The sequence below is a fragment of the Passer domesticus genome, chromosome 4 (assembly GCF_036417665.1).
Source record: "Passer domesticus isolate bPasDom1 chromosome 4, bPasDom1.hap1, whole genome shotgun sequence".
Classification (NCBI taxonomy): Eukaryota; Metazoa; Chordata; class Aves; order Passeriformes; family Passeridae; genus Passer; species Passer domesticus.
The window spans coordinates 43,865,958-43,878,964 of record NC_087477.1 but is presented as its reverse complement, the minus strand read 5'-3'; the positions used below and the strand labels follow the sequence as shown (position 1 = coordinate 43,878,964).

At 37.2% G+C, this 13,007-nt stretch overlaps 1 protein-coding gene across 8 annotated transcripts in view; it reads right to left on the bottom strand.

Annotated features, from left to right (window-relative positions):
• Positions 1 to 13,007, bottom strand: part of RAPGEF2 (Rap guanine nucleotide exchange factor 2) — a 184,960-nt gene that overhangs the window by 8,123 nt on the left and 163,830 nt on the right. For all 8 annotated transcript variants that reach the window (XM_064417490.1, XM_064417492.1, XM_064417489.1 and 5 more), the window contains 9 exons: positions 9,744 to 9,984; positions 9,114 to 9,497; positions 7,323 to 7,534; positions 7,119 to 7,242; positions 6,479 to 6,502; positions 5,232 to 5,455; positions 4,201 to 4,380; positions 2,311 to 2,463; positions 59 to 284 (listed from right to left, as the gene is read on the bottom strand). In XM_064417490.1, the coding sequence (XP_064273560.1) occupies positions 59 to 284; positions 2,311 to 2,463; positions 4,201 to 4,380; positions 5,232 to 5,455; positions 6,479 to 6,502; positions 7,119 to 7,242; positions 7,323 to 7,534; positions 9,114 to 9,497; positions 9,744 to 9,984 (1,768 nt within the window). The remainder of the gene's footprint in view (positions 1 to 58; positions 285 to 2,310; positions 2,464 to 4,200; positions 4,381 to 5,231; positions 5,456 to 6,478; positions 6,503 to 7,118; positions 7,243 to 7,322; positions 7,535 to 9,113; positions 9,498 to 9,743; positions 9,985 to 13,007) is intronic.

The following is a 13,007-nucleotide window of genomic DNA, read 5'->3' as shown; positions in this document are numbered from 1 at the left end:
ACACCACATACACACTATATGAAAGTATAATGTAAGTAAGCACAAATAAAATTCTTACCCTAAGCTGTATTGATCTGGTTCAATCATGATTCTTCTATCAATCCTTCCCACACCGAGATTTGTCTCCACGATGCTGACAGAATGCCTCTGTCTCCTCTCATCATGCAGGGGGACTGGCATAGAGTCAAAAGAGGAATTGCTGACAATACTAGATCTAGAAGAAATTTCACTGTGACCAGAGTCAGAGAAGTTATCCACAGTGCTGCTTGGAGCCAAAGTGTAGCCTGCAAAGGGAACACAGCGTTAATCAGACTCTCCAAGATGCCTGCTCACTTCTGGTCAGGCCACTGGCAATACTGCAATAAAACTGGCAATAAAACAAAGCTACCATTACATTTACACAGCACTGCAAAAGATAAAGATACATAGCTGAACTGTGTGACACTGTCTTTGGTATCTTAATCAGAGATAGAGGATTGTAGGAACACGTACTACTCATTTACAAACCAACTGTTCTCCTTCCTCTTCTCTGCTCTCCTCTCCTAAATTCTTTTAAAATTCATCATGATACTTGTAGCCTCACATTATAAAATATTATGTCTCAAAATCTGCCTGTGAATAAACACTGGCTCCAAGACTGGAAGGAAAGAGATGCTCTGGTTGAGATTACTGCTTAAAGTAATCCCAGAGACTCTCATACTGTCCTTTGTATTCTGCGAAGCTACACTTCAGAGATGACCAGATACATGAAGCCCGGATGTCTGGGCTGACAACTTATTACATACCTTAGCTGAGAGAGGGGCAGGTTTTCAAGTTTTCTTTGAGATGCTTGGCTCACTAATTACCTCCAAATGAAATTTGGAGGTAGGTAGCACTGACATGGCCTGACTGAGATAAAATCTGCAAGTCGTAGCATAGAAGCAAATTCAGGAAATTCAGCTTTTCTTTCAGTATTAAACAAATTGAGCTGAATGTTCTTGCCAAGTTAAAGATCATTAAACACATCCACAAGTCACCACAGTTTTCATATTTTGCTTTCACTCTAATCCTAAGTGGCAGAATTACTTCAACTTATCTACCGCAATTTAATTGCTAAGAACTAATGCTGGGAAATAATGCTGTAATTTTTATCTGAAAGAACATATCATTAGCTTCAGGTAACCATCAAACCAAGGATGTTGTTTTAAACATGTTTATTATTCACTTTTTGAAAAAATGAAGTGCTGTTCACACTACGAGTCAAGTACAGAATTCCAATTCCTTTTTCAAAAAGCGCAGAGGCCTGACCATATTTATATAAATTCCCTCTTTGCTGATGTAGTATTTGGGAGAAATAATGATGACAGGGACTTTACAAAGACTCAAGATGATATATCCTCTACATATTATCCTCCTCCATCTGACCTTAGTAAGTAACACTTCAATAGAAATCACTTCAGTCCCAATGTATATTTTACCATAATGCTCTATTATGTAACTGTTAAACTGAACTTTTATGCTAGCCTGGAAAGAGAACAACTTAGAAGTTACATGCAATACATCTAGCCTATCATATTTCCAAAGTGTGGAAGTATGTTTAAATTACAGGACAATGCCTCCTGTATTTTGTCAATTCATAGCCAGAACTACAACTACCACGAAAACAAACAAGAAAATAGTTTTGGTTTTTATTAAATCCCTTTAAAGTCCTAAATTCACTTTAAAAAATAACTCTGAAATTACTTTAAAAATATCTTGGTCAAGAAAGCTCCAATGGATAATACCATTCTTCAAAAATTCATACACATGGTTTAAATAATCAGGCTGCTATTAAAGTATAAAATATAAATTAAAATATTAAATATTCTGTTTTTAATTCCAAATACCTTAAGCCTTTCTGTCATATGTAGGTCACATCCCATTCAGATGCATGACACAGCAAATAATTTCTCTGATAGACCAGTGTGGCCAATGCTGTACAAAGATTTTAAGTTTCAACCTGTACATCCTTCCACTGAAAGCAGGAAATGCTGATCATAGGAATATTTTTTGTCAGAAGCAGCTGCAGTCAGAGTGACCTGCTGCATCAAATCCTGTATCACACCAGGCTATCTTTTCTGGCTTTTGATCACCAGGGGGTTTTCAGGTACCCTTGAAACCAGGTTTACAGCTGCCTTTCATGTATCCCACTCTGCACTACATTCTGCTCTCTTGCTGACCATATGTGACAAAAATAAGAGCAGCAGAACTGAGTGTCCAAATTCTCTCTCAGAAGCTTCCAAAGTCCATGAGCTTCAAGAAACAGGACAAGAAATATTGAACATCTACTACCTTTCCTTGGAGAGCTCTGTGGTGAAGTAGGAGGAGAAGAGAGCTGTGAAGATGCACTTGAGACAGCGTCTTCAGATTGCTTCTTGTGTCGATCCAAACTTCCTTCTTCTGATAATGAAAGGATTTTCTTTAAAGCTTGTGGGGAGTTAATGCCTTCAGGTAAGAATTAAAGTAGACAGGTGTAAAGTCCAGTATAAATACATCCTTATGTTTCACAATGCATTTATAGAGCAGACACTCCACAGGAAGAAAAAGTTACATTTTTTCCCTGTATATTTCTGAGTTTCTGACACCAGCTCAAATGAAGCAAAATGTTAAAATGTATTCCCATTTAAAATATAGTGCTTTATTTCTGCATATTAGTGCAGATGGTCTTTCATTCTGGCCACTTAAGACAAATACTTGCCACAGAAAACATTAAGATTTGATGTTGCAGAATACTGCCTCAACATATAATTGAGGATATGCATAGGAATGGCTACTGAGAAACTTGAACTAAAATTAGCTTAAATACAGACACACACCCATCTCACTGGTTAGTGAAGATTTATATAGTAAGAATTCAAACTGCTCTCCTGTTTCTTTTCTATTCAGAGTAGCCTAGAAGGTCAAAGGAAGCTGGAAAGAAAATTAATAAGGCTTATGAAATAAGGCCATCCTGCAGCTGCCTTTCTCTCTTTCATTTTTGAGAACTAGCTGTGCACCAGCTTATTTTGGGAAACTACAGAGTAAAAACATCCTGAAGATGTTGTGTGATGTAAAGATCTAGGGCATCAGGAATTGCTTTTCTCAGACCACATTTATTCATCTTTCTCTTCCCCTCCCCTCAAAGATCCACCCTGGGACAACTTTATAAGTGAAGACAGAGTTTCTCTGACAGTTTTGCCAATGTTTGTGGTAGAGGTTATTTTCAAGCATTCGCGGACTTTTATCTTTGATGTGTTGGATCGCAATCCTGCCATCAATAATTCACAGCTGCCTGATCATCATAACCTAGTCAGTTTTCAGAAACTTTGCCACTATGAGCAAAAAATTTGCAGTCTATGAAGCTTCAAAGTCCTTTCAAGATTAAAATTTAATGGTAAAATCAACAAGATCTAGATGAATATTGAATTGTTTCTTGCTCATTTTGCTGCTTCTAATGCTTTGTTGCAGCCCAAGTGGTGCATGAGGAAAACCAATAAAGAGTGAAATCAGAATTAAGCTCTTGTGCAAAATAACCATCATGAAAAAGGAAGGGCTGGTTATGCTACATATACTTCCTAGGGATTATGGCAACAGCATTACCATACTTGTGATTTAAAGAGTTCATTAATAGTGCATATATGTTTTGTACACATGTTGGGACACAGATTTGGGAATCAGAAATAGAAGAAGTTTCTATAAGCTGGTGCCTTTCTGTAGAATACAGAGGTAGCAATAACTGTGTAACAAAAATAAAAAAGCAGAAGGGAGTAGAAGCCAAAGGGACAATTATCAATGTGAAAGTTCAGACCCACATTTCCAACACGACTGCCAGTTTGAGCAGGCCTCAATTTCACCTAAAAAAATCAAACTTGTGAAGTGACACCAAAACTTCTAAGGCATCTCAAGAACTCCAAGTCCCCAGTTCCTCTAGAAAAGTTAAGGCAAGTTCCCAAGGCAAACAGTGAGAAACCTTTATTCTTCCCAGCTGCTAGTAATAGGTAAATTGACAGGATTCTTTCCCTAGATTTCTTTCTTTCCATTTCTAGATAAGAGAACAATGCCTAGACACTGAATGGACAGGTATAACCTGCATATCATACTACCAGAAATGGACGTCTGAACCTTATTTGATTAAAAATGTCTGCCTGATGTAGACAAACAAACTTCAGAAAATTAAACCAAATTCTCCCTTGTTCCACCTACCAAATGGTGGGAGGTCTTTGACTGGCACCTTCTTGCGAGAGGGATAGAGAGACACGGCTGGGACCTGCAGTGCTTGGTTTGCTTTATGCTGCTGCTGCACTTTCTGCTGGATGCCTGCCCGGGGAGCCACAGGTGACGTTTCAGATTTCCCAGATCGCTTGTCTCCCGTGTTCTTCGGCACTTTGCAAGAAAGGGGACAAAACATTGAATAACTACTAGCCAAGGACACAGTGGTGTTTTAGTCTGAGCACGGCAAAGCCCTCTGATAAACAATTAAAAGGTGTTTAAGTATTTGTCCAATTAATACAGCATGATATCTTTAGACAGAAAAGATGAAGAGGAAAAGAGGGGATAATGTAAATCAATTTAAAAGATGCACATTATCAATGAATGTCTTCTTTCTCAAATTAAAGCTCTGATAAATGACCACTGCTACAAAAAAAAACATGACTAGAAGTTATACTGGGCTATCATAAGGACTACAACTGATTCAGAGCTGACATATAATTATTATTTTTTTGCTACCCTGCAGGAAGGGAAGGGCACAAGATACAACATTTCTTAAAATCCAAATGAAATGGATATTTCTAGGATAAGTTTCCCCTCTGCTGCCCCAGGTACAGCCCTCCAGGTTCTCTGAATCTCTGTACCTCTGAAACACCTGGATATAAGAAAATCCCCTACTCCCCTCAGAATAAGCATATCACTATTCACACTAATAACCTCAGTATATCAGAAATACAGAAGAACTTTTGACTCCTTTATACCCTTTGTACAGACAAATCAAAAAAGCCATTGTGCACTTCATTGTGACATCATCTTAAAGCCTTATCACCTGTATAAATATGTCTCTATCCTGTTAATCCACAAGATTATTTCCTTAGATTCATAGACATTTAGCACTTGAAAATGACTAGATAAATAATTTTCTACTTCAGTGTCTAGATACTGCTCCCAATTGGTTCACTGGACTAGAAACAGAGTTATATTGAACAGTTTTCCTGAAATCCACAACAAATGACAAAGCTCACATGTGTTTGTGGCTGGCTCACACTGCAGAGAGAGTGTCTGCAGGCTCTCTTCATCCATTTCCAGATCCAAGTTTGAGAGATACTGCTTCACTTTCCGTGCCATCTGAGCATCTTCATAGAGCTTTTTAGCATTAAGAAAGGAGCTGCGACGGACCCGCTTTTTATGTCCCCCTGCTTGTGCAACGTCCAGCACGGCTGCGTTGGCACTGCCCTGGCTGAGAGACCTGGAGTGAGGGGGACAGGAGAGGAAAGAAAGACAGCAAAGGTATGACTTAGTCCAACATGTACCACCCAAAAAACGTGAAACGTGCAAGAGATTGCATGAATGTCAGTCTACGGTCAAAGCTTACATGCCTCATTCCAGTAAGTCAAACAGCTATAACAGATAGAAAGATGAGGGCCAGGAAATCTTTTTTACTTGGTTACAGGCACTATTTTAATGGCACAGATATTTTAACCTATTTTGCTCCAACTAGGCAATAACACTTCACACATCTAGAAAAGCATTCAAGGTAGCTCTCTCACATAAGCCATCTACTGAGAGGACTGGAGCATTAGGAAAAGCTCATGCAGTAAGGCAGTGCTGACAGAAGAACATAGCTGAGGTTCAAATTCAAATACATATAAAGGAGGTATTTTGAAAGCACTCTGTGTTTTAAATCAGACTGTATACAAAATGTACAACTCAGTTTTACAAAATAGAACTTCTTCATAACTTGCAAGACTGAAGAGAGTTTTGTTAAACAAAATTATCAGCTAATTCATGATGAAATAAATGTCATGCACATTTCAATGTATGTATATCTACATGAACTCTATGCATTGGTCCTGAATTGTTAAGGTAAAAATGATGGCTAATTGTAATATGAAAGTAAGTTAGTCAAGCAGCTACTGTAAATTTTAACTTTTGAATTTGATTGTGATAATTGTTTAATAAGTATAAGGAAATTAACAGCTCTTTTCAGCTGTTGCAACCTTGTCATTTTGTAATTTCATTTTGACCAAAAGTCTCTTCCTTCAGCAATTTAAACTAGAGATGGAAAAGAACATTCCACTTCTACCTATGACCACTTAAAAATAATTTACAGTTTCTGTGTTTTAATCTCAAATCAAATGTATTGTCAGTAAAAAAAGGGTTACATAAGAAAAAAATGTCAAAGCACTAGAAAATTAAGATAGCAAGTAGGAAAAAATGCAAATGGTAAAGGAAGAATGAATGTCTGTGTGTGTTGTCTCCAACCACTTACCCCAAACTCCTCCATTTCTTCTTCCTGCAAGTGAGAGCCAGGAAGAATAAAGCATGGGTTTAAGAAGAGACAGAGAAAGATCACAAGCTCAGAAAGAAAAAGACCAGACCTCGGGACAAGCAGTTCTGGAAGCCCACAAACATTAAAAAAAGAGCCTTGACTTGGGCATACAATCAGATATTACAAACTCTTCTAGCTCAAATTAAGAAAAAAGAGTGTGCAATAAGCTTGTCAAACATGAAGCCAAAGAGCATTCACTCCATGTTTTCTAACAGAAGTAGCTGACACTGCTTCAGATACATTACCACTTCTACTAAATCAAAATTATAAGGCTGGCACCCATCTATATTTCAACTAGACTAAGAGATATGTTTTCAAACCAGTTTATCTCCCTCCCACAGACAGAATCTCATTTTTACAACGTGACGGTCAACTATGGAATAGTAAGAAACATTTTAGGATGTATCAGGAACCACAAAATGTAATGGTTTCTCCAGTTTTAGACTACCACATCATGCTGGCCAATTGCTAACACAAAAAATTCTTACTGCTCCAATGGAAGGGGCACATAAAAGTGCCTCTTGCTGCCACCCAACCTTCTGCCAGCTGGGGAAAGCTCTGGCTGGTACAACACACTTACCTTGTTCTAAACATGAGAGCAGGATCCATGTTCACGGACGCCATGCGACCGACATGGCGTATCTCTTTCGCAATCATCCGCAGCTTCTCAAAATTCACCAGGCCCTCCACTTTAGAATCATTTCCTACAACCAAAAACATCAGTGATTAGGCAGGAAAGTTACTTTTCCTTAGCTAGTACAAGGTAATATACTTCTGCCTTTACCTTCATGAAGGAATGTGAGGTCTTTTTTGATGACAGGAAACAGGGGGATAATAGGGGGCTGTAGGTTTTGGCTGTTAAGGACGTTACGATATTTTGCCATATTCCTAGATGGATCAAACAAGTCCTGTAGATCTTGAAACAGTTTTTCATACTTGCTTGGAAGCTTTTCCCAAGTCGTTCGGAGCCTTGCAACTGGTGCCAAATTCAGGCCACTTGAAACAAAAGAAGTGCAAATAAGTTGAAGAACAAGAGAAAGAAACAAAAAATCCTAGAAAAGACCATGTTAAATTTTGTATGGTAGAAATACCATATAGCTAGAATACATTAGCACAACAGGGTCAATAAAATAACAAATTTAAAAACTTTTTGCCAGTATGTATTACAGAAGATCATTTTTATAAAAGCTATAAAAACTGGAGATATCTTCATGATGCAACCATAAACAGAAAAAAAATGCACCTAGATGAATAATTAAACCTTAAACCTTAAGTATTTGTTAGTTAAAAACAGTGTCTGAGTTTGATAAGACTATCATAATCTAAGTACCTCAGGATGACTACTTACTTCCAGATTAAAAAACTGGCAGAAAAAATATATCTTCCACCCACATGATGATGTTCACCTGAACATCACACAGTGACAGCACACTGACCCACCTTCTTTCTGCAATAATCCATCTGACTTTCTTCTTTCAGGATGAAATTTTTTAACACTCTCTATACCTGAGGTTATTCTCAAGGCTGTAGCTGGTGCAAACCCCCTTTTTCCACTGTAAGGACATTGACTGTCTTACTGTTAATTTCTACCTGGTGGGAAAGTCAGATACCTAGAGTCTTCCCTTCACTCAAGTTTTTCCTAGCAGAGAAAACCTGCTTTTTTCCTGCTTTTATTTCTCCTTGAGATTGGCTGAAATAACTGAACAAAATCTCAATATTTTGATGTCTCAGAGATGCTGACTGATCATCAGCATGGATCCTTGACTTTGGAACTTGCCTCATTTGCTGAATAGTATTCAAACCTACTCATTTTTTTCCTACTCACAGTAGAAGTGTCACATTCAATCTGTTGACTGAATGTCAAAATGATGACAAGAGCCTGCATCAAAGACAGTGATGACACTGTCAGTTTACCTCAACTTACTTGAGCTTATTCTTGAGAGACAATGTAGGGGGATTGTTTGGTTTTGTTTGGGTTTTAAAGAAAGTGTATAAACATAGACATTAGAGTTTTCTCTCTTCCTTCTCATTCCAAAGTGATAAAAAGTTTTCTGAGATTTTCAGTACATTTTAAAGTTCTTATTACAAGATCTTTATATACACACTATATTAGGGCATCACAGTCTTTTATTGATTATTTTCAAAGTTCTGTGAAAGAAACTGCTGATACAAAGAAAATAAATGCAATATATTATGGCTGAATGAACTTAAGATACTGGGCAGTACGGAAAAAAATGAGCTGCTTTGGGGAAATTAGCCCATTCATTTGCAACAATTGTGTGGTTTTCCTCTATATACCTGTTGTTTCTTTTGGCCTTTGTCCTTAAATAAGTGCATTAGTTTCTCTAGTGCCATGTCACCTTGCCAGCGCTGTCTTGAGCAGTAAGTACATAACAGTAACATTTCAAATAATATTTTAGCAAACATTTCAAATTACAGAAAATTCCCTCCTTAGCAGACTGCCAAGTGTTGATGTCAGCAGCATAAACTGGTTTACTCTATTAAGTACTTTTTTTTTTTAGACTAATATAAGTAAGTGTTTTTACTAAGAAGTAAAATTATTAGTGGGCAGTACCTAATGATGGCAAACATCGAGTTGAAGTTCTTGCATTCTCTGCAGTGTAGCGCTATCTTAATGAAATGCTTAATGATCTTCATCCTTTTCAGCTGGTTGGTTTCTCTTAGAATCTCAGAAGCCACCCAGAAGGTTTCTTGATTTATCACCTCTTCAAACCTTTTTAGATTAGTGCAACCTGTTTTTGATTTGAGTTTAAACAAGTCATCTATGTATTCCGTGGGTTCTATATTACGGAACAGCTCAAAGTTTCTCATGGAGAGTTGCGTAGCCACCTCAACAGTACTGAGCTGTAGTAGGGAAATCTGGCTTTCCCTTAGTAACTCTTGGGCATCTTCATCTGAACAGAGAGTTTCTGTTTCCATGTTGTTCTTCAGGTAATACCTGTAAAAACAAAATTCAGAAAAAGACACTAGATATAATAGACCCAATTAGTGCTGAGAGTTATCTTTGAAGATCCAGTTGGAATCTGAGAATAAAATGAACTTCACCAGACCTAGGTATTAATGAGACATTGCATAAGCAGCAATGTGTTGCAAAGAAACAGAACATTAAATAATTAACACTCCTTTAACAAGATTTTGCCTTCATAAACTAGCATCATCAGCTTTAGCTCAGTCTCCATCTTACCTGCCGCTTAGCTGTATCCTGTCAGCAAGCTTGGATAGCTGATCAGGGAGCCTCCTCTGCTTGATGACACCCTCAGGTGTGACAGAGACCTCACACAGCGAATAGGCATCAGGGGTTGCAGTCAGAGCAAATTCCCTGATGGCCTGGATGACCACTTCCTTTGCTGTTGTGTCCTTGCTGATCATTATGTAGCGACTTTGCTGGTCTGCCTTGAAAACCCGCAGAACTTGGTCTGGTAGATCTGGAAAAAAATTACAAGCAAGTCATGCAATTTAGTAAACAAAGAAAAATAAAAACTCAATGGTATAAGAACGAGTAATTGAGTTTAATTATTAGTGTTACCAGTTTTCACTTCAGTAAAAGTCCTGAAAGGCTCTTACTGATAAAGAATATCGTCAGTAAAAACAAGTTCTATTAACATCCAGAAATAGAAGCTAGTTAGGCTATAAAATATGTTAATATTTTCAAAGTTTGGACAGACAAACTAATGAGCATGAATATATTGAAATCTGAGCCCATTGATCCACTGAATTTTGGTAGTTATCACTGTATTTTTAGAAAAAAAAAAGATAAATGAAATTATACAGATATCCATCACTGGGTTTTTTAACCTTAGGTATTTTTAACTGACATGTATTTCAAATAAGTTAATTTCTTCCCTCTGTTAGAAATAAGGTTTCCTAGTTTTGTGAGGCATGACATCTACTCATTTTTCTTTAGTAAGTTTCTTCTTAAAAATAATTAATTTTTTAGATTAAAGAAGATACAAGCAAGAAAATATATAATAATAAAAAGCCTTCTAAATTAAGGCTTCTGAAGTTACTATCATAATAAAATAGTGGGGAAAAAAACCAAAACCTTCCAAATGGAAACATTCACTTTGGTACAACTAGGGGTTTTTTTGACAAGACCTGAATGTGCATAACATGTATTCAAGTTACTACAGAAAGATCTATTCAGCAGCAGAAATCTTGTGACAAAAGAACAGAACTGAACACCTCCCCACTGCTCTTGCATGTTTCCAAAATAATAATTTGGAAATCATTAAGATGAATCTCTCTGATATGAGTTTATTTACATGCCACAAAGGCTTTTTAGGCTTAAATATATGATTTTACAAATCTCATGCAACTAAGCCCATAACTTTGAAGCTCACAGTAGTTTTTTGCAGCTTGAGAAGCACTAATACTAGAACACACTAACACTGTCTGATTACATTATCAGTTACACATAAAAGATATCATTACAGGCCATCTTTTAGCCCTTCCAAAGCATTTGAGTCAAATGCACAAATACTTCACAACAAGCAAGCCAATTTTACCTTTTATCACCAACTCTACACTGACCCATCTTCCTTCAGTAATTAGCTGAAGAAGGATACAGAGCAAAATATTTTCTGAAATATTTTCTACATTTTTTGACATCTGGAGGAAGGCAGATGCCAAAGACACAGGCTTTTGGAGATGTTGTTAAAAATCAGACCCTTCTCTAGATCTTGCTGCCTCTTGCTGTTACAGACATATTTGCCAAAGAAATGCTGTGAAGTTGAGAAGCTACTGTAAACAATACCAAGGTGAGAAATTGTTTAGCAGTCCCTAGAAATAAAGCATTTTGCGCAACAAGAAAATAACCTGCTCTGCTGGGTCAGTGAAGTCAATATGAAGAAACACAGAGGACAGCAAATAGGGGAGTCCCATCTTTGCAATGCATTTTAGCACCCAATTTCTCAGGCTGCCTACTTATCAGAGCTGTGAGGAAAAGCTCTACACAGAACACACAACGTCTGCCAGCAAGTGAAATGATTGCAGCTATGGCAATGGTAGCAAGTAATCCAGCCCACTAATTTTTAAATAAAACACTTGAAGAGAATCTTAATCACCCCCCTTCACTGGTTTTCAAAAAGGGAAACTGGAGTGGCAGGCTGAAGAATGCAATGCTGTATGATAGGAATCTATTCCCTTAGAAAGATTGTGAGGGGAAAGAAAAAATACCAGGGACTGGCAGTTCATCATTACTCTATTATTTTGACTTCCAATCAAATAGCAAAGGCAGCACAAGAAAAGAGAAATCAAAGTGCTATTGAACATTTAAAAATAAATCTTTAAAAGTATATTTCAGACAGCCTGATCCAATCAGAAGGGAAACTAAAATGACTCCTTGCAGATTTCAAGCTGTTCACACTTTCTCCTCAAAGACTACTCTTCTAAAAGGAGCAAGTTGTTTTATTTTTTATCCTGAGGGATACTTCTCAAAGCCTCAAAGGACAGCTACCCATTTCTTTCTCCTCCAGTGCATTCAATTTCTTGCAAGCTGCCTCCATTTCCATCTTTAATTTAGACCAAGGTAGTAAAAGGAATTAAAACTGCAGGCTTTTTTTCAAGTCTTGAACTATATAGAGATATAATTAAACTCTTCTATATACAATGCAACACTCTCTAAAGTCCTTAAGGTATATGCTTTTCATTTCAAGCCCCCTTTTCCTTCCTTTCCACTCAGGAAAAAAAATTGCCTTAGAATTACTTTAAAAATATTCAATGTGTGGACATTCAGGCAAATTTTAAGCAAAAAACTCCAAAAACAAGCAAACAAAATGAAAACAATGTTTTGGGGTTTTTTAATGAGGAAGAAATGCATTTTCTACAAAGACACAGAAAAACTGTTAAAACATTGTAGCGATGGCATTACATCATATTGATCTCCTTTCCTCAATGCAAAATGCAAACAGTTGAACCTTATTCATTTATTAAGCGTCTCTGAACTCCATCTGTAATTGAAAGGTCTTTAATCCTGTACTGGCTTTCCTTCTCATGGAAGTTTGTTCCAGCTGCTTGAGTCAGCAATGCCCACAGCTCTGGAAGTTGGCCACTTGCTGCACTTAGCATTAGGGGCACTTTAATTATCTAGAGCTGTCTGGTCTAGGTTAAGCATCAAGCTAGAGAAAGGAATTTTAACCCATTTATAGAAAAAGTCCTGATGAAAAGCTATGCTCTTACTGATAAAGAATAGCTTCAAGGTGTTGGACACTAGTCATTGGAGAAAACACAAAAAACTATTCACTTTCCAAGTCTCTCAGGATCAATCTTAAGCACTGGGGCAAAAATCACAAACCACCTCCTTGCAATCTCCTCTAGCCCTAAAACACCTGGACGAAATAATGTTCAATATCACAGTTTCAAGCACAACGATTGCATCAACTTGGCCAGTGTGTAGGCTGATATTTAAGCAGCATCACTTTAGCTAATCCTTCAGGTAATATTTGAAATC